This window comes from Phaseolus vulgaris, chromosome 3 (genome assembly GCF_000499845.2).
Source record: "Phaseolus vulgaris cultivar G19833 chromosome 3, P. vulgaris v2.0, whole genome shotgun sequence".
Lineage (NCBI taxonomy): Eukaryota > Viridiplantae > Streptophyta > Magnoliopsida > Fabales > Fabaceae > Phaseolus > Phaseolus vulgaris.
Window position 1 is genome coordinate 40,151,873 of NC_023757.2, and position 21,091 is coordinate 40,172,963.

Sequence of the window (21,091 nt, forward strand, 5' to 3'; positions counted from 1 at the left end):
TCCTAATTTATAACAGAAATAGAATATTAATTTATATTAAACATAATTTATATAATTTTTTTAAAGACATCATATAAACTTGGTTTAATTTATTTAATTAGTCATGATTACGAATGTATGCATGTTATACCTATTATTATAATTTCTTTATTTACTGTAATTATAAGAAAATTAATAAATAAAAATTAATTTTAAATAAAAAAATATTAATTAAACTATATATTGTTTTATATATTAATTTTTTTTTAAATATTGATGATAATTTTTATTATTAATTAGTTTTTAAATTGGTATCTATTTTAAGTTAAAATTACCTAAAATTATAATTAATTATTTTTTATTTTTAAAATTAGTTTATATTTAATTTTATTGTAGTGTGTTTATCCTTTTTTTTTTCTCATCTGTTCTGATCATTGCAGAAAACTTGAAAGACATATCCCCTTTTGGTTGCTTTATTTTTCAATCAATATGAAAGGGATTAACCAATTGGAATTTGCATCCATTGTCATGTTATAGTAGGTTTGCTGAATCCAAAACTGGTAATGTCACATTTTGCATATTATGGCCAATTTAGCCTTTATTTAGACATAACGGTTGTACTCTCAGTATCCTTCTTCTTGCTTAGGTTCTTGCTAGACTGCCATTTCATGATAAACTTTCTTCAAGATATTACACACAAACTATACAAAACAAAACTATAATGAGATCAAATAGGAAAACTACAGACACAGAAGATGCAGTTCAATGTTGCAGCAGCTTCTTAATTCCGGCCTTTTGCTCTGATGTCAACTTTTCTGGGAATTTGATGTTGAATTTGATTCTAAGATTACCTTTCTTTGAAGGGTCTTTTGAAATTGGCATCCCTTCCCTGGGGACCACCTCTTCATAGTTTGGATGAATCACACTGTTAATGGTAATGTTTAGAACCCTGCCATCTAGTGTTGTAAAATGGAGAGTGTAACACGAAAGAGCTTCTGCAAGTGACACTTCTTGTGTTACAACCAAATCGTTACCATCTCTAGTAAACACTGGGTGAGGTTTCTCATCAATAACAAACACAATATCCGAAGCAATCACATTTGGCAGCTCATTTCCTTTCTCTGTGAATGTGATCTTTGTCCCCTTCTTCCACCCTTGTTTAATTTCCAAGGTCAATATTTCCTCCACAGGTAATGTCTTCCTGCAAACAAGAAAAAACTCCATAACATGGTTGCATACAAAAAGTTTACAAAGTATGCATTAAACAAATATAAAATGTAGGATACATAACATGATGTAACTAATAGTCTATTACATGGATGAGTACAAACTTGTGTCAGCTCTACATTGTTTTTGCTTGATTTCTCTTACTTTTAACTGATGTTGTGGTTAAAATATTATCATCATCGCCTTTTTCGCCCTACTACCAAAGAATTCGGTTGACATTTATACATTTAACTGTTTTAATATATACCAGAAACAAAGAACCATATGATAGGTTTGTCACTTATTATTACTACATTTGCAAAGTACATAAAGAAGAGGACTTACCCACTTGCATCAGCAATCTCCCTTGTGATCTTCATTTTTTTGGTAGTGCCCTTATAGAGCTCTTCAAGGGTGCAAGGCAACCTCTTCTCTATAGGAGGTGCCTTGCGTGGACCCTGTTTCATTGGCCTTTCTCCTCCAAATGAACCCAATATATCTTCGTCAAAACCTCCACCGAAGGAACCACCCCTCATGCCACCACCACCACCACCATCACCAAATGGGCTTGAAAACCCGAAAATCTCAGCAAAAATGTCATCTGCGTGTCTTGGATTGAACCTGAATGCTGTTGGACCATCCCCAGTTTGGAAGAACGTTGGCCCACCAGCATCTGCAGGCGGTACTTGCCCTTTCAGCCCTTCTTCTCCATACTGATCATAAATTGCTCTCTTCTTGGGATCACTCAAAACCTTCACCAAACCAATACACCAACTTAAATAGACAAAATCTGACACGTTGCAATAGACAAAAAGGAAAGACGAAGCTATTTATTTTTACAGTACAGAAAGAAAGATTCTCATTTAGAATACTACAAACATTTAACCTGCATAAACAAATTCCAATAACACAAATTGAACAGAGGAAGTTTAAGGAAGGAAAAGATAAGCAACCTCGTAGGCTTCAGACATCTGCTTGAACTTAGTCTCAGCCTCTTCCTTATTGGTTGCATTCTTGTCGGGGTGCCATTTCAAGGCAAGCTTTTTGTAAGCTTTCTTCAAATCTTTCTCCGTGGCATTCTTGTCAACCAGCAAAATCTTATAGTAGTCCACACCCATCTTCCTTCACTGTTGAATCACCCTCAAGACTCAAGCTTCTTGATTATCTTGTTAATGGAATATATGTCAAACTTCGAGACACTGAATTCAATATTGCTTCCTTACTTTAGTGGTATTAGCCCACTTTAATATAAATTTAATATCATCTTATAAAATATTGGGTAGTATTAATCAAATCAATAAATTCTATTATTAGTAAATAATGGATAATTTTTAAAATTTAAAATAATATGTGATAAGGGATTGCATTAAACTTAAAACAGCATAAAGTATTACTCGAACATGTTAAAACATCATGGATCTAATTTTCTCCAATTCATCAAGTTTAGTTTCAGATTATATTAGTAAAAATGGATATTTAAATAAGATTATTTTATTTACATATCATTGATTTTATCTTAAACAATTGTATTAAAGTAGAAAACTTTTCTTTATTAAGTCTTGATATAATTGCATTCTTAATACTAAAACTAGCTAATTAAGTTAGAAAACACTTTCACTATTATCCAACAATGTTCCATTTAAGTTTTAAAATTACAAAATAAAAGACCAAACGTTTTCATAATTTCAGAAAAAAAATATTATAACCTTAAGAAATAATCAACGGGTGTTCTTAATTCTAAGAACTAATTTGATTTATTATTTTCTTAAAATGGCTACGATAATAAATTGTGAATATTCATCTTCTTCAACTTTAACTTACATAAACTAAAATTTAGGTTTTAAAAGTTATATTACTTTTCTTAAATTAATCTAATTATGTGTTTGGGTTGTGCAATTAATTTTTACTTTGGGTAATGATACCTTACCAGTTCCATCCACTTCATAGAAAAAATAATAGAATAATTTATAATAGAAGAACTTAAACTTGGGTGCTGCTGTCATGGACAAGATCAACCCAAGTGGAGACCAACATGGGATTCTGGAGCTCACTGTCAACATCATGCTCATTTGATGTTGAACATAATTCGGATTAAATAACCAACACAGGTCCCACAAATCCCACGTGGTAAAGTGATTCCATAACTAGAATGAAATAGAACAGTGATTCCATAACTAGAATCCTTTTCCACGTGATAACTGAACAAGTCATTAAAGTGCCAAATCCCCAATACACATCAGGTAGAAGATGATGATGACCTTTGATCACAACATTCAAACACACTAAGCTGACTTTGATGACAGATAAATCCAACTTGAATGAGAAGTGCCTGTGACACATTGAGTGATGTTTCCTAGGTTTCCTGTTTCAATTTTCTAAGCTTTTTTGTACAAAGGCATTTAGTATCAGAATTATACATGATCATACTGGTTTAAATGATCTTATCCAACTTGCAGATGAACAACAAAGAAGTAAATATTTGGATTCTTAAATCATTACTAGAGTGACCAAAGTCTCATCTAAAGATTTTATACATTCATCATAACTCAATTGCACTCTTTTAATATCTCTCTCTAGATTCAGAACGTTCAAGTCCACATTCATTACCACAAATATAACAATTGGACACAAATATGCAGATGCAAGGTCCCTTAAGCATCGATGAAGCAAGATAGAAATAAGAACAAAGTAACATATATTCAAAAATCAAAATATTAGAACTAAAGATATATATAAAAAAATTTAAAATCATTTTTGTTTTCATCTCAATGAAGCAGATCAACATAACTCCAAGAAAGCAGGACGTGAACTATACGAATGACAAACTCATCTAAACTAACTAACAAAATGAGAAAGGCCCCGATAACTATGAATGACAGGTAAATCTAGGAAGTTGATTTCATTTAGTGTACACGGTACTAGAAAAAGATGACACTAGATTATTTTTCTTCAGATCCCTTGGGCAACATACGCCTCTCTGACAAATTTTGGAGTTTTTCTTCTTCATGTTCAAACACTTGCTGTCGGTAGAAAGCATGCATACGATCAAAAAGCCGCTTCTTCAATGACTCAAAAGCCAGATCGAATCTTTCTAGTTGCTCCATGGCATTTGCATTATACAAGAACAATCCATAGTACAGATCAAAACTATCTCCAGCAGTATTTTCGACCAAACTCAACAATGTCTCGTAACCCTTTGTGTCAATTGGCGTTGCCTCCAACTTGAGTTTTTCTAAAAATCTTCCTGTAGTATGCGTGATAAATTGTGATCCAGCTGCATGCCAATCATGTTCTGCACATGACATTTCAACCATTCGGCACCCTTCCCTAGAAAAAATGTCCAGAAACCGATCACATCGTGAAGTTCTTGATTCATCTGTTCCTATTCTAACTTTATCATAAACAAAAGCAAGACCGTTCCACCCATTTTTTCCACTCTCTGGCCCAAACATAGGATGCGTGCAGAGAATATCAAAATCATGTGACAAATGTTGAAGAAACAAATTTCTAGGAAATTCTTTGACAGAAAGTACATCAACAAATAAAGTACTTCTTTTCAATCTCTGCACGGGCAATGATTTAAGAACTTTCTCTGTGGAAAGGATTGAAGTGCAAAGTAAAATCACTTCTGGATGTTGTTCAAAAAGATCATCAACATTATTAAAATACGAAGCCCCCATTTCCTCAGCCACACGAGAGTAGTCCGATCTAGAGTATGCCAACACTTTATGACCTTGACGCACAATACTTTTTGCAAGAAACTGACCAAAATTGCCGAAACCAATAATTGCAATCTTCAGCTTTGTGCTGTCTTCAGATTGGCTTGAAATATTTGGCTTGTATTTGTTGAGTTCAGTCACATCAATGAATCTGATAGCATGAAACATAAATATAAATTAGACTTCATAGACCAACCCCAAATAAAACAAAATTGTGACAACTTCAATATTTCCAACAAATGGTCATTATTTATTATCAATTGCATTGCAAAAACATTCTTTAATCATGTTCCATCACGTAAACACTAAGTCCATTCAAAACAAAAAAGAGCAAAACTCATAACAAAGCAAAATTTCCCTTACATCCCAAAAATGAAATTACAAAATCCAAATTCATGTCCCATTAATGTACTAAACAACATTGTGATTCGAGTAAAATAGTTTATACATTGTTTTATTTAATCACACTATCACTCAATAAATTATCATATATAGTAAGTTTGTTAGCTATTTTTCAAGAACCATCATGAAAGTCAACCATGATTTTTATTGATAGACAATACAAAACATTTTAACCTAGCAATGCATATACATTAAAAACGATATTACAATAAGCCTTTAAAAACAAATAATATACCTAAGTTCTTTGGAGACCCGTGATAGTACCGGTGCAAATCCATTTAGAGCATTCATGAGTTTTGAGTTGTCTGCAGACTGGCTTGAATCATTTGTGTTGTATTTGTCAAGTTTAGCAACATCATCGGATCTGAATATTATCACAGAATTTAACTATAAATTAGACTTGATCGGAAAGACCAAAAAATAGTAACAATCTCAAATCCTCCCTACAAATGGTCACTATTTATTATCAATTTCAAAACAAAAAGTATCAGAAATCATAATAAAGCTAACCTGCCCTTAAATCCCTCCAAAAAAAGAACCAAACTCATGTCCCAATAATGTATTAAACAACACCAAACATCATGCAACCACTTTCATACAATTCAATCACACACTATCATATTTGTTAACTTTTACCATAACCATCTTAAAAGTCAAGTCATATATGTCATGATCATCTTAAAATTACCATGCCTTGTGATTGCAAAGCATTGCAAACTAACGATGAAAATTATAGTAAGTCTTTGAAAAACAAACGAACACCTGTGTTCTTTGGAGGGTAGTGACAGCACAGGTGCTGATCCATTTTGAGCCTTCTTGAGCAGCTTATACACATAGTCATCTGGTAAACTCTGCCCCTTTCCAATCCCAGCATTATCAAACAACTGCTGCCTCACAACACCATGCAACCGCCCCATGAGCTGTTTCCGCAAATCCTCGAACGCGAAATCCAACCGCTCCAACATCTCCAGTGAATTCTTATTAAACATAAACAACCCGTAGTAGAGATCAAAACTATCCCCAGCAGTGTTCTCCACCAGATTGAACAAAGACTCGTAACCCTTGGTGTTAATCGGAGTGGACTCCAACATCAGCATCTCCAAAACCCTCCCAACGGTGTGCGTGATGAACTGCGACCCCGCGGCGAACATATCGTGATCGGCGCAACACATCTCCACCATTCGGCACCCTTCCCTCGCGAAGATGTTGAGGAACTTGTCGCACCGCTCGATTCGGCGGTCGTCGTCGCCAATTCGAACCTTCTCGAAGACAAAGGGGAGGCCGGCCCACGCGCGAGGCGCGCTTTGGGGACCGAACATGGGGTGCGTGCATAGGATATCGAAATCGGAGGGGAGAGCATGGAGCAAGAGATTTTTGGGGAACTCCTTGACGGAAAGAACATCGACGAAGAGCGTGCTGCGTTTGAGGCTTTGGAGTGGGAGAGTGAGGAGCACGCGCTGGGTTGAGATGATGGAGGAGCAGAGGAGGATGACTTCGGGGTGCTCCTCGCAGAGGTCGTGCGGGTTGTGGAAAAACGTGACACCGAGTTTGCGGGCCGCGTCGGTGTAGTCGGAGCGGGAATGGGCCAGGACGGTGTGGCCCTGTCGGACGAGGGTTTGGGCCAGAAACTGGCCGTAGTTGCCGAAGCCCACGATGGCGATCTTCAGCCTCTGGGCATCGTGGAACTGTTGGGCCACTCTTGACTCGTAATCGAAGGGCTGGGCCGCGTCGATGGCGCGAATGCGGAGGGGCCTGTGGACGCGAACGCCTGAAGAGAAGGCTTTGGGAGAGGAGAATGGAAGAAAGTTGAGTTTGAGATTTCCGCAAATAATTGTTGAAGACAATGAAGTTGAAGCCTTCGGTAATGACGGCGCCTGAAAGGTTGAAACAGCCACCATTGCTGATGGGAATCGAATCCGCAGGAAGACTCAGTAACCTTAAAGTTTAGTTGAGTGGTTCACCACCACCTTAAAAACTATGTTTTTTTGTTTTTGTTTTTGTTATAATGTTACGTACATGGTGCACATTTGTTTGTTTATGGGAAACAAGCATTAATTTTCATGAGTACTAATTTTGTGGAAAAGGATCATCTCATAGTTTCAGCTGTATCTCCCTTACAAATCCCGTTTACTTTACCATGAGTGTGACTTTAAATTTATTATTTTCAGTTTATTTAAAATGTATAATTATACCAAAAATTTACATCAAAGGTAAATTTTGATAAATTTTACTTTAATATCAGCTTAATGGAACAAAATTGTTTCAAATTTTACTTCTTCATTTCAAGATTTCATATTTTTTTAGTTTTTTTAAAAAAATACTCATCTTTTCTTGTATTTTTAAAATAAAGTGCAGTTAACTTTCTTTACTTTATTTAATAATTACCAAATTCACTGAAATTTAAATCAAATATATTTGTGTATGTATGCTATTAATAATATATTTAATAAACAAAATATGAGAAAAGAGTCCAAGTTAAATACTAAAATGTTATATATTAATAAATATTGTATTATTAAATATTATATTTATACTAACATTATTTTTATTTTAAAATCAATTTATAAAATTTAGATATGTTTCGGTCTTCTTAAAATAAGCAATTATCTTTCGTTATTGCATAAATTTTTATTGATTTATTTATTTTAAAATTAAAGGTTAGTTCTTTTTATCTTGATGATACTTATTAACTATTTATATGTTAAATAATGGTCAAATTATCAATTTAAGAAAGTCTAATAACGTAGGCCTGTAATATATTTTGGAAAAAAAATGTAAAGCACATAAAGTAATTAGCATTTATCTTTTCAAATGAACGTTAAAAAAAATAATTAAAATTTTAAATTTGAAGGGACAAAATTGTTTTTTAGAATTTAAGGATTAGTTGTTTCTCGATCTCCCAACATTGAAGTAATAAAATCGACATTTCTCATTTAAGTAACAAAATTGATATTCTTACAATATCGTTAGACTTGTTAAAGATGATGATGCTCCATTACCGACACACTCACAGTCTAAAGAGTGACTTATCGACTTGTAAACTTGTCAAATATGATCTTTCTGAGTGACTTATCGACTTGTAAACTTGTCAAATATGATCTTTCTGTTGAATTCATTGACACTTAAAAGCTTAAATTTCTCTAACACTTATTTTATATAAGTGTCCCATTCATCATCACGTTCTTGATTAGACATAGATTGACTATCAAATATGATACATTATAATATATATAATTTTTTATTATTAAAAAAATGTTAGAAACTAATTTAATTAATGATTAACTTATAATTTAAAGTAATAAGTAACTGTAGATAATATTATATATAAATTTAAAAATTATTTTATAAATTTATATTGATAATAGAACTAATTTAAATATCAACAATTTTTATTTTATAAAATAATATTTAATTTATGTAATATAACGATTAATTATATTTTGTCTTTAAATTAATTAACATTTAACAAGGAATATAAATTTAATAAGACATAGATAAACAATATAAATTTCAATTTTAATCTTTAACACACTCGTTCATTTAACTAATAGAAATAGATCTTAAAATGTTTTTCCTCAAAACTTTAAGATTCCTTTTTTATTTGGTTTGTATAAGAATTATTAGTGGTTGAATATCTTTTAGTTAATTATACTCCATTAGTAAAACTTGATTAAATTGGAATTAATTTATGAACGGAAAATTTGTTTTTTATTTATTCTTTTAAAAATCCAAGAGAATATAATTTTGGGTTTAATTACTCTTTTAATTTTATATTAAGGGTAAAAAATAAAGTTCACTGAATATGTTTTAACGAAGAGAATTTAATCGAAAAAATACATTAAATTTTTAAAAAATATATAAAAAATTATAATTCAGCCTTTTGAAACTATTTTGAATTTTTTGAGTCTTATACAGAAACTAAAAAAAAAGGTAGTTGAGTGTATAATTTTATTATTATTTAGAGTTATAAATTGTAATAACACATAAACGTATATTAAAAATGTCCGGCCGTCTTAGCTCAGTTGGTAGAGCGCATGGCTTTTAACCATGTGGTCGTGGGTTCGATTCCCACAGACGGCGAATTATAATTTAATTTGAACTTTTTAATTATTAGATAATAAAAATGTACTTAGATTTTTAATATAATAAACTAGTTTACATTTACTAAGGATTGTAGTGTGTTAGAGAAATATATAATGTTAGTATTAGGTTTAATATTTACAGGTTTACCAATATCTATAAGATTTATTATTAGGTACACTACCTCTAAGTAAAGGAGTTAACTGTTATATCTATTTAATATGATATTGGTTAGATGAGTGATTCAAGTTTGAGATGGAAAAAAAATGTTAAAAAGTGTGTTCCTCATTATAAGAAAGGTGAATAAATTAAATTGATAAATTTGGAATGAAATGAATGTAAATCATGCATTAAAAATGGATTCTTATGTGTTATGGTGATGAATTTTGCTTTATTATATTAAGTAAAACTCAAAGGTTAAATCATGATTACAAACAAAAGAAGTTATAGTTAATGGTGATATCATTGATGATTATAGTTAAGTGGTGTGTGTGATTTGATTTGCCAGTGACATAGTTGAGTTAAGTAATGCTTATCTATATTTTTTTTGTATATTTAATATATATTAGGCTATAAACTAGTGTGTGAATTGTATTATTATATACACCAACTAATATAAATTAGAATAATTGACACATTACATAAATGGTTAATATATAAATTAGATTAAATTATCAATGGTAAAATTATTTTGCCATTATTTTTTTTACACATCTATATAAGTCACTAAAAAATTTCACAATTGTTTATTTTTATAAATAATTTGCATTAATTATTTTGTAAAAAAAATGTATTAGTTATTGTTAAATGGATTTTTTTTTTAAACCAATGCAAAATTTCCCTTTATTTTACATTTTATATTTAAAATAACATGCAATAAATTATAATAATATTTGAAATATAGTTTTCTCTAAAAGTTTCTCTTTAACTGTATATAGTGTTATCCTAATTAGGTATATAGGTCAGCTTAAAAAATATACTGATTAATTTTATGATATTGTGGAAATGCTGATAAAAAAAATGATATTGTGGAAATGATTCATTTAGAAAAACAGGTGTTAAATTTTCTTCACATGATAAAACTTATCAAGTCCATAATTATAACATTAAACATATAATTAAGTTTAAAAAATAAATCATAATATTCTAGTTAATTATTGATTGTAATATTATGCATGTTTGTCTTTGTTTAAAATAATAACTTTAAGTTTACAAGCTTAAGTATCTCTTTCAGCCTTATACATTTTATATTTATAGATTTTTTTTTTTTATGTTCGTTTGATAAATTTAATTATTGGAATATTGATTTGAAAGATAAAAGATATAGATACGGGAAAACAAGTTTCATAATTCAAATAGGGTATAATTACCTTATTGATCGTTACATTTATGATCAATATTCAATTTAATATTTGTGTGGCAAAATGATGTAAAATAATTTTGCCAACTAAAAAAGATGTAAAATAATTTTGTATGATTAAATATTGAAAAACAAGAAGTAACTTGTTTAACAATAATTAATTTATAATTTGTTGTGTTAGTTGCAGATTTGTTATGAGAAAATTCTTCTAAAACACCAAAATTTTTAAAAAATAATGAGTTTTTATTTTATAAAAAACCATTCTATTCATGGATTTTTTTCAAAGAAACTATATGATAAAAAATTGAGAGAATAAATATTTTATGTAAAATGATATTAAAAATATAAAAGTTAGACTGTTTGCATGAAAAACATTAAACAACTATTATAAAAAGAATAGAAGAATCTTTTTTTATATTTGTAAGAGTTAAATATTGAATAAATTTGTATTCATATTTATTTTCTTATCAAATTTATTTCATTAATTTAATGTAATTATATTAATAATTTTTCAAGTATTTTTAAAATTAATAATTTTACTTATGAACATATACTTGAAAAATATAAAAAAAATTGAAATAAACCTGTACACAGTTTTAAAATGTAGTATACATGTATTAAAATCTTACCTAAGGAAGTTCTGGAGAGTCAACTTGTATTACAATGTCTTCTCTATCAAACTCAAATTCAAACTTCCATTATTATATATCAGTTGTATCACTATTTAAATAAACTCAATCTCTAAAGTTGACTTTCAGAATCTGAAAGGTACAAAGAAATAGAAAAAATAATAAATAAATGAAAAATGATAAGCTGTTTTGTTATTAAAAATAGAAAATAATTGTGTGAGTTTTTTTAAGTTATTTAATTTATTCATTTATTTATTGTTATTACAACGAAAAAGCGAGAAATATTACAAACTATAGTAGGCAAAAACAACGATAGTTTGTAAAAACAATTTAACTATTTATACTACAAATAATTGATTATGTTGGAATTTCATAATTTTCATTATGTGAAAATTAGACACTTTATCTAAATTAATTTATGTAATACTTAACATGTTAAATAAATATTAACTTATGTAATTAAAACGTGAATAATTGTTTTAAAATTTTAATTAAAAAAGGCATACGTTCATATGTTCCTGTCGCATGTTGACATTAGAACACAAATAATTAGGTTGATTTTAATAAATAATCACTTGATTTTAGTTTATCTACTGAGTGGTTGTCGTGAAACTATGTAATTCCAAACTCAACTAAAAAACAGAGTTGAACCCTATTTTAGTTCCAACATCAATAATTTTACTCCTTTTATGCTCAAATTATATCATTTGCCAGTTCTATAACTAATTAAATTTATTTTAATCTTCTATCTTTATTTTAATTAATTAGTCGAAAGTGCTTTTAACTTTTCAAAAAAAAAAAAAAATAGATCCACGAAATTGTTGGCTGAAAGCCCTGTGTTGAAAAAATATCCTCAATAACTTTATTTATCTAAATATTCATATTCATGTGGGTCAAAGTTAAACAAATAATTATCAAAATTAAAAATGTAAATCATTAAAATTTAAATGAAAAAATAGAAATTACTATCAAGATAAAATTAAAACAAATAAGAAATTAACATGACATAAAATGGTGTTTAAGCAAAAATAAATATACATCATAATAATTAATAAAAATAACAAATAAAGTAAAAAAATTAGAAATGTAAAAAAAAAAAACATCAACACAAAAATGTATAACAATATAAACAAAGATTGAAAAAAAATTGAGAATGAACATAAATAAACATTAAGTAATTGGAGGATTAGTAGAAATTAAGTAAATTTGTTGAGGTTAATGTAAATAAAGCCTTACAGTAATTAAAATAACATAAATGATAAAATGGTCCTTAAATCAAATATTAAGGAATACAACACAAATAAAAAAAGTCAAGAGATATAATAATAAGATTAAGACAATAAATAAACAATGATAGGGTTTTGGCAGCTATGATGGTGAGAGAGACTTAATAAAAACATTAATATATTAGGTTGAGATGCGTACTTATATGAAGACAAATTTTATTTTATTAAATGTTTTTTGTCCGAATCAAAATAAAATATCTTTTTGTGGACTTTTAAATTCTACACGTGTCAATTTTTGTAATCAATGCTCTTCTGATTACAAAATAATTTAATTTGAAATTTTATAATTATCAGATAATCAAAATGATTTCCAAATTTGTAAGATCTCAGTTTTATACAAATAAAATTTCGTGACTAAAGAGTAGAAAATCATTTACATCATAATTTCATCTTTTAAACCCAAACTTTATTAAACTCTAAAATTCTAAGATGATAATTCTATAGTATTATATTTATGCAAAGAGAGTAAGGTGATGATCAATTATGACTTATTAGATTCTTAATATAATTAACTACTTTATTTTCTATTAAGAATTGTATCTATTATCCATTTTCAGTATTTTATAAAGGGAATGATGTTAGTTCCATGTTTGATATTTGAAGGTTTACCAATAGCTAAATAAGATTTGTTAGTAGTTACATTATCTCTAATTAAGGGAGTTAATAATTACATATACTTAATCAATATAATATTTGTTAGATGTTAATAATAGTTAATAATTATTCAAGTTTGATATGTATAATATTTGTGAAAATTTTCATGTTAAAAAGAAGGCTATATTCATGTAATCATGCATTGAAAATGGATTGTTATGTGTTTTTACATATCTATATAAGTCACTAAAAAAAGTTTCACAATTGTTTACTTTTAGAAACAACTTACATTAATTATTTTGCACAAAAAATAATTGTTTTTTTACTTTAAAATTATTGTGAACATAGTCGAGATCATGGTCGCAAAATAAACTACTAAATATCATATTCATTATGTTAATTGTTAAATCTTTTAACCATTACATTTTAAATTACGATCAACATTCATAATTTCTTATACAATATAAGAGTATAAAAGGCAGAAGAGAAATATGATAACTTGAAGAATATAAGGGTTCAATTCATATTTCGTCAAAAAAAAAAAAATACAAGTTATAAGGATCAAACTAAGATATTGTTTTAAAGTATTAAAAATTTAACCATGAGTTTAAATTATACATTAGATAGAAATAAATATGTTGAAGAATAAAACAAATATTTACAATTTTTAGAAATCAATTTCTTTAAAAGAAAAATTTATTGTCCAATTAACTGAGTGAGTTTAGAGAGATGCTTGAGGTGTTGACTTTTCATTCATCTTCTTCTTCTTGACCTTCTTAATCGACAAATAATTGCAGTTGGATCAAGACAAATTCGATATTTTTCTTTTGGTTTAGGGGTATCAGGCACTCTGCAATGCAACGTCAGAGATTTCAAACAAAGAGTGATCACAACTAGAGAAAGAAAAAATAAATAAAATATATATATATACATTTTTTTTTAAAATGGAATGATTTTTAAAATAGTGATAATATATTGACAATTATGCACTAAATTAAAACATTAAGAATAATTATTTTACTAAAATGTAAATCTTAGATAGACCTCACTTAAAGAAATGAAACAATTTTAAAATTGTATTATAAAATATTATAATTATCAATTCGAAGATTTCAATCTACAATTATCCAAATAAGATTTTTGTTTTAAAATTGCATTATGATACATCACAATTGTAAACTGGTGGATATGTGGTCAAACTAACTTTTTTTAAACAGTTAGAATTTAAGATTTATGATTTAAAATTTATAATCTCATTTCTTTGTAAATTTCAGACATAAAATAACGAAAATACCATTTCTTTATATCATAAGTTTTTTTGAAACATATATTTAACAACTGCGTATAATATTACAATAATATTTTAAATTAAAAATAAAATAAAAATAAATAAAATATTAATTTATTAAAATTTGAAGTGTATTATGTCTTTTCTATGTTAAGGGTGTTAACACCACCCATAGTATGAAAAAACGAAATTGAGATAAGAGAATGGTTAAAATAGTATTTAATAAAATTTTGTGTGAGAGTGATTAGCAAAAGAAGTGAATTGTAAGTAAAATACGTGGCCTGTGTTGTGGGTGGTGGTTAGCAATTTTTGGAGTAGACTTACTGTAAGTTAGATATGTGAATCTGTGAAAAGTCCATGTTGGTTGAACTGCCTTCCACTCCTATCGTTGGACTCAGTGGGGACGCACCAGGCTCATTGATGGCAAGCACTCTACAGTTAAAGTAGTTACCTATGTTCTTTTCGACCATCGACAACCTGTCAAATATCAACACAAACAGTCAAAAAATTTTGAGTTGTTAGATTCAGTAATAATGCTCTGTACAACGTTAGACAGGAGCAAGTAAAATTCAATGAATCACTTTGATTAAGACACAGAGTAGTGCAATGGTTTCTGTAACTGTAATTCATGATCTTTTTCCTATTCGGATAACATTATAATGTTTTCAAAACATTAAAGTAACTAAAAACATGTTTAAGAAGGTTACAAGGCAAGGATAATTTCTGAACACTTTCATGTTTCAACTTGGGTACTTGTATTGTGGGCAAGGCCAATCAAAAAGTGGAGCCCAAATGCTTTTGGCATTTTTTTATCACCATTAAGGAGGCATGTGCAAGTGCCAATGTTTTCAGTGACCAATTCTGAAGCTCACTGGCAACAGCATGATCCTTTCATGTTCAGCAGAATCCAGATTAGATAATGAACCCAGGTCCCACAAACCTTTCCTTGTGATAACAAAACAAGTAATTAAAGAGGTAATACCTTTGATCACAACCTTCAGAAATTCAATTAACTATTGAATGCAGTAAAAGTTACAATTCCAACTGATAAACCTGGTGGAATTGTGTTGAAAGCTGAAATATTCATCACAGGACTTACTTACCTGTAAAGAAAACTATGATGATGAAGTCCAACCACAAGCATCGAAGCTCCAAGCTCACGCACCGTGGCCACAATTTTCATTCCCTCCCGGTTCTCTTCCGTGACAACAATCTCAACCTTCGTCTGTAACACAATCCTAAGATTATAGCAGATACCCATTTGAACAAGCAAAATCTGTCAAAATAAATGAAACAAAAATGATAGTATATATAGTACTACTAAGAACAAAAGCACAAGAGAAAATAAAAAGAAGGGGTTGTTACATTGGAGAAGTTGCTGCAAATGTCTTGGAAAGAAAGTGCTAACTGGAAGCCCTTTAGGCGAAGAAGACGAGCTTTTTTTTTGCTTTTGGATCTTGTTAAAGGGTAGACATGGAGGAGTGTGATTATGTCACCATAACGAATGATGTTGTGAAGTGCCCATTGAAGTGCAGTTCTAGCTGCATCCACATCTTCCACCACCACAGCGATGTTCCTCACATCCATTCTCTGGTTTTTCTTTTCTCTTTCTTTCTTCTCTTTATTTATATCATCATTAACTCAGGGATAAACTTCTCTGAGATGGTTTCTGTTTGTACAGTTGTAGCCAACGTTTGATTGACTTCAAATTTATTAGCCCGCAACTCCACAAGCCAAAGCACACGTTGGTTTGTCTATGCTACCTTAAGCTTCTGCCATAATAAATGGGGAAAAGAAAAGGAAAGGAGAAAAGATAAAGGTGGGTGCCATATTAATTAGTGTACAGTCAATTTCACAAGAAGAAAATTTATGTCCATATAGACAGACACACACCTAGACGGAAACAACTTGCTTCATGTTTCCATCATGTTTGGTCTCTAATTCATGCTTTAACACCAGCTATAAGACTCACTGAGAGAAACAATGCAGAATTAAGACCCATCTTCATCTCAATTAAAAGAATCTTCCTTGTAAAATATACTGCATTATGTTTTGCAATATAAAAATATTATAAAGTTGGAAGTGGTATTAGGTTGGTTTGAATGGTAAATAAATAAATAATGGTCTTAATTAGTATGTGATATCAAGTATGATGTATGAAAAATATATATGTTTGGGATGGCATTGAGAATTCTTGTGGCGTGGTTGCACAAGTTTTCATCTTCAGTGAAGTCACAGTGATTAACAATTAATAGAGGTGATGTGAGCGTGAGTGTTAATTATGTAACGTAAATGCTTGTTCATGGAATTAAATTGGTTGTCCTTAATCTACCAAAGCATCATTCCCTTGTCCTTTTCTTATATTGTTAAGAGTAACATTTTCTATACAATAAAAAATGACTATCTACATAAGAAAGGGGAATAAAAAAAGGGAGACAAGATAAATCATTTGACAGAAAAAGATACTATAAATGTGTGTAAAAATTAGGAGTTAGATAACTTTCTTTTTTTGTCATCCAACCACTTCAAATTTTAATTTATAGTTTTTGTTCAAATATTTGACAAATTTTATCCGGTTATGAATTTTTAGTTATGAATCTTAAATGAAATCCATTAAATGATAACATGAGAAGGGGAAGTTACATTACATAGTAACCACGTGGCACTATATAAAGGTGTCATGTTGCACATAGCAAAGTTGACATTTGACACCACATGAAACTAAGAAAGAGTCATATGTTAGTCTGTGTTTAGCTAGTATACAGGGTCTTTTTTGTTATTTTAATTTAGGAAATTCTAAAATTCAGTTTTTAGAAAAAAATTAATTTCGTACTTATCAAAAAGCTAAATAATACTGAAAAATATTGTACCACGTGACATCATATTAAATTTGTATTGAGTAACAAGAAATCAAAACTTGTCAACAAAATTTCAAAAAAACTAAAAAATCAAAACGTGAAACAGTTAAGATGAGAAACTCATTTATCCCAATTTATTATATTCTTTGATAAAATAAAGCTATAAAATTAAATATAATTCCGCCTAAATTAGTTCAAAAGCTTATCTTCTCCCTTTTAAATCTATTCAATTTTGAAAGAGCCAAAATTAGGATAAAAGAGAATTTAACTACCCCACCTCTTCCTTCAATAGAAAACTTAAACCAAGTTTGTAAAGTTAATGAAAATCAGTCGTTGAAAATGCTGTGTAAGGGAACCTGCAACCTTGACACTGCACAAGTTCACTCAATTCCATAAACAACAAACACTAACTCCATCCCAACATCACATATATAATCTTATCAGTTAGGCTTCAAATACGTAGGCATAAACGCGAAGCATCTTTAAACCGCAAACGCTTTGGAACCAACTTCTAGTGACTTCCAACAATGGCGTATAAATACCAATTCGAGACAGCATAATGAAAAAAAAGTTGAGAAAATCCTACTCACTTTTATTTCATCAATATATAATCAACAATTATTTGTTCAGAAAAGTTAAGTGAGGCCTTGGAAGAAGGATGTATAAGCTGAGCACAAAAGTTTTACAGAATTGTGAGGACGATCGAGCAAAATGAGAATCTGGTCCCAGAAATAAGCATTCACTTGCCACTCGATTGTAAGAACATAAAGGAACTATTCCTCCGAGATCAAACCAAAGAGAAATTGACATTCTTTATCCCCATGCATAAAAAGGAAGGTTGAGCCTCAATATTCTCCCTGATTCTAAATTGCACACAGAAACTACAAGATCGCCCAAACCACCAAGAGTTTTATGCAGACAAATATGAAAACATATAACTTTGTGGTAAAAAAATCAAGACATAATTACAAAATTGAAAATTCTCCATTTTAACTAAATCCAAGTTCCCATTTCGAGCATCTACGTTAGTAATAGCCAACAGCTTTCAGATTATTTTGCTGTGTATCTTGCTCAGTATCACCGCCTTCACCTAAAAATACAACGCGACCTGAAAGGAAGAGGTATTGCATCAAGCAATCTTGTGTCACATGGCAAACATTATTTTAATCATAAGCTACCTAAAAATCTTTAGCCTCTGACAATCCATGGAGAAAAATGGGAAATATATCATGACAACATCTATGTTCCAATAGGATACAGGGGAAGAACAGATAGATATGGAGAGCAGATCAATCATGGGTATAACAAACTAATGTTAAAACTATAAGATTTATGTAGGGAAGGGGGAAAGGAAGAACTTTTAATCATGAAATATTACATTTATGTAGCATGCAATGATGTTACAAAATACTAACCAAATCGTCATTATTTATACTAATAAATAAGCCAAGGACGAGTATACGCCAAAGGCCACTAATATAACAAGATCATTGACATATTTAAACAAGAAAAAATCTGATATTATAATGAAAACAGGATGGTGGAAACCACTCCCAAGGCTGCGTCCCCAATCAGATGACCAATAGAATTCAATTTCATAATATTCCAAGATATTATTAGATATATTGTGAAGATATACTAAGATATTCTAATTTCTAACAACTAATTCCTCTTGTTTTTTAAATGTGCAAGATCAACAAGGAGTAGGGGACAAAACTTACATATATTGAATCATGAATTTGAGCATCCCTTACTCAATATAAAAAGGTTAAGTAGTACAAGGCTCGATATTCTAATTTGTAGAGCTTAACAAATTCATGATTTTAAGGTAAGACGAAATTGAGTAAAAAACAAGGGATTATGATATATACAAAAACAAAACATTGGAAGCATTTTGAACTTCGAAATTATTCCTAGGCCATTTAGCATCTTATGTTAGAAAGCAACAACTAACCAAGTAACATGACATTATAGTAGAATGCTGGGAAAGCAAGCCTTCTGATGGGCAAGAGTCATGGAGTATAAGGCAGAAGAACACAAGACAACAAGCAACATTCTCACTTCATAAATAATTCAGAAAAAAAAAAAAAGACTTCTGGATCCTAGTTCTTACAAGAAAATTGGATAAAACAATAAAAGCACAGACAAGAGCAAATCCAGAGCTAGAAACAACACCGGCAGAGTCATTCAAACATCCAACAGTACCAATCAAATTAACACATAGAGTGAAGAGTTACCGTTCCGACGAACAGCAATTTCCCGAATTCGCCGGGCAAGTCCAGTGATTGGATCAGTGAAGACTTTGGTCTCGAGGTTCCCCTCCACATAGAGCATTGAACTACAACAACAAGCGCCGTCAGTAATGTGCAGTGATTGGTTGATCAAAAGAGTGGCACGTGGGCGAGACTCACCCGGAAACAACGTGTTTGGCAACAAGAGTTCCTAATCTCTGAGGATAAATGGAGACACGATGCCACTGAATAGCGGAACGATTGGCATAATCCCTAGGGTTCTCGTTCTCGAGAGGCCTCCGATTGTTGCGAATCCCACCGGTGCCGATAGAGAGAAGAGTGACGACGGTGCCACTCTTGAGCGTCTTCTGGAACGGTACCTGCCCCGCCTTCCCAACCAGTATGGCCTACACAAAAAAACAGAACTACAATTGAGATTACATTGAACAATGCGCGGTGCTAATTGTGAAATTGGATTTGAAATAGAAATACTCTGTAGATGCCAATGTCGAGGCCGTTCTCTAGGGGGCGATCGGCGACGATCCTTTCCTCTCCTAGCGCGGCGTCGGGTGCGGGTGAGTCAGGTGGTGAGTCGGGTGGTGAGTCGGGTGGTGAGTCAGCCTCGTCCGAGTCGGAAATGAGATCGGTGGAGAAGTGTTGTGGAAGGTGGTGATACGCGTTAGGGGTTCGGAGAAGAGAGCGATAGAGGGTCCTTGATAGCGTGACCATGGAACTCGACATTTTCTGTGTAGTGGTCACTGCTGCTGCTAGTTTCTAAAACCCTAGCAGCTCCACACCAAACCCTTAGTTATTCTTCTATGTAAGAAGTTTTATTTCAAGAGTAAATATTTTTTTATATTTATCTCTCTTTCACATCATTTATTATGCATTATGGCTATGGTGTAGGACCTAGAAAATTAGTGTTAGGATAGAAGTGATACTTAAGATATACTTAAATATTTTATTATTAAAATAATAAAAATATATAAATAGAAATTTAATTATTTGGGTTTTATTTGAGAAGAATTATAGTCTCTTTAAAAATTTTGTTTTTCTCCGTCTGTTCTTTAAGATTTTGATCTTCTTTCTCGTCAGTTTGACAATCGGAAGCTGTCATCAGACCCCTAACAGTGAATACTATAAGACTGCCCGATTATCATTTTTAATAGAATAAGTTCATTTTTGTTCTTATCTTTGAATCAAATTTTGAACTTATTAGGTTTGTCTCTCTGCATAGGCTTTGCATGTGACTTTTTTAGGTTCAGGGTTAATCTTTGTTAGTTCAGGGTCCTTGTGTTATAGTTAGATTTTTTTTATCAAGATTATCTGGTGTAGGTTAAGATACCTTGAGCTTTTGGTAGATTTAGAGTTCTTATTGAGCATCTGCTAAAGTTTAGGATTTAGGTAAGGGAAACTAGTTTAAATTTTCAATAGAACCCTAGGATAGATGATCTGGATG

General features: G+C 30.5%; 4 protein-coding genes and 1 non-coding gene across 8 annotated transcripts; 1 reads left to right on the forward strand and 4 right to left on the reverse strand.

The window, feature by feature from the left end:
- Positions 1-315: 315 nt before the first annotated feature.
- LOC137805924 (uncharacterized) lies at positions 316-2,380 on the reverse strand. Its single transcript, XM_068605799.1, has 3 exons — positions 2,139-2,380; positions 1,531-1,937; positions 316-1,180 (listed from the first exon to the last, which is right to left on the reverse strand). Exons 1-3 carry the CDS (start codon positions 2,301-2,303, stop codon positions 742-744), a joined length of 1,011 nt encoding a protein of 336 aa, XP_068461900.1. The 5' UTR covers positions 2,304-2,380; the 3' UTR covers positions 316-741.
- Positions 2,381-3,897: 1,517 nt separating this feature from the next.
- Positions 3,898-7,399, reverse strand: LOC137807658 (arogenate dehydrogenase 1, chloroplastic). The gene is made up of 3 exons (XM_068608401.1): positions 6,069-7,399; positions 5,542-5,670; positions 3,898-5,055 (listed from the first exon to the last, which is right to left on the reverse strand). Exons 1-3 carry the CDS (start codon positions 7,202-7,204, stop codon positions 4,125-4,127), a joined length of 2,196 nt encoding a protein of 731 aa, XP_068464502.1. The 5' UTR covers positions 7,205-7,399; the 3' UTR covers positions 3,898-4,124.
- Positions 7,400-9,313: 1,914 nt separating this feature from the next.
- On the forward strand, positions 9,314-9,386 carry TRNAK-UUU (transfer RNA lysine (anticodon UUU)). The gene has a single exon. It is a non-coding gene; the product is annotated as a tRNA-Lys (tRNA).
- Positions 9,387-13,754: 4,368 nt separating this feature from the next.
- LOC137807659 (uncharacterized) lies at positions 13,755-16,578 on the reverse strand. 4 transcript variants are annotated; one of them, XM_068608405.1, is made up of 5 exons: positions 16,437-16,578; positions 15,909-16,315; positions 15,647-15,768; positions 14,868-15,020; positions 13,755-14,105 (listed from the first exon to the last, which is right to left on the reverse strand). In XM_068608405.1, exons 2-5 carry the CDS (start codon positions 16,128-16,130, stop codon positions 14,009-14,011), a joined length of 594 nt encoding a protein of 197 aa, XP_068464506.1. In that variant the 5' UTR covers positions 16,131-16,315; positions 16,437-16,578; the 3' UTR covers positions 13,755-14,008. The 4 variants fall into 4 exon arrangements, with proteins under 4 accessions (XP_068464506.1, XP_068464504.1, XP_068464503.1 ...); XM_068608403.1 differs by having other exon boundaries at positions 15,647-15,819; XM_068608402.1 differs by having other exon boundaries at positions 15,647-15,819; positions 15,909-16,563.
- A 1,394-nt stretch (positions 16,579-17,972) lies between these two features.
- Positions 17,973-20,456, reverse strand: LOC137807660 (single-stranded DNA-binding protein, mitochondrial). Its single transcript, XM_068608406.1, has 4 exons — positions 20,125-20,456; positions 19,813-20,039; positions 19,639-19,739; positions 17,973-18,509 (listed from the first exon to the last, which is right to left on the reverse strand). Exons 1-4 carry the CDS (start codon positions 20,371-20,373, stop codon positions 18,427-18,429), a joined length of 660 nt encoding a protein of 219 aa, XP_068464507.1. The 5' UTR covers positions 20,374-20,456; the 3' UTR covers positions 17,973-18,426.
- Positions 20,457-21,091: the final 635 nt, after the last annotated feature.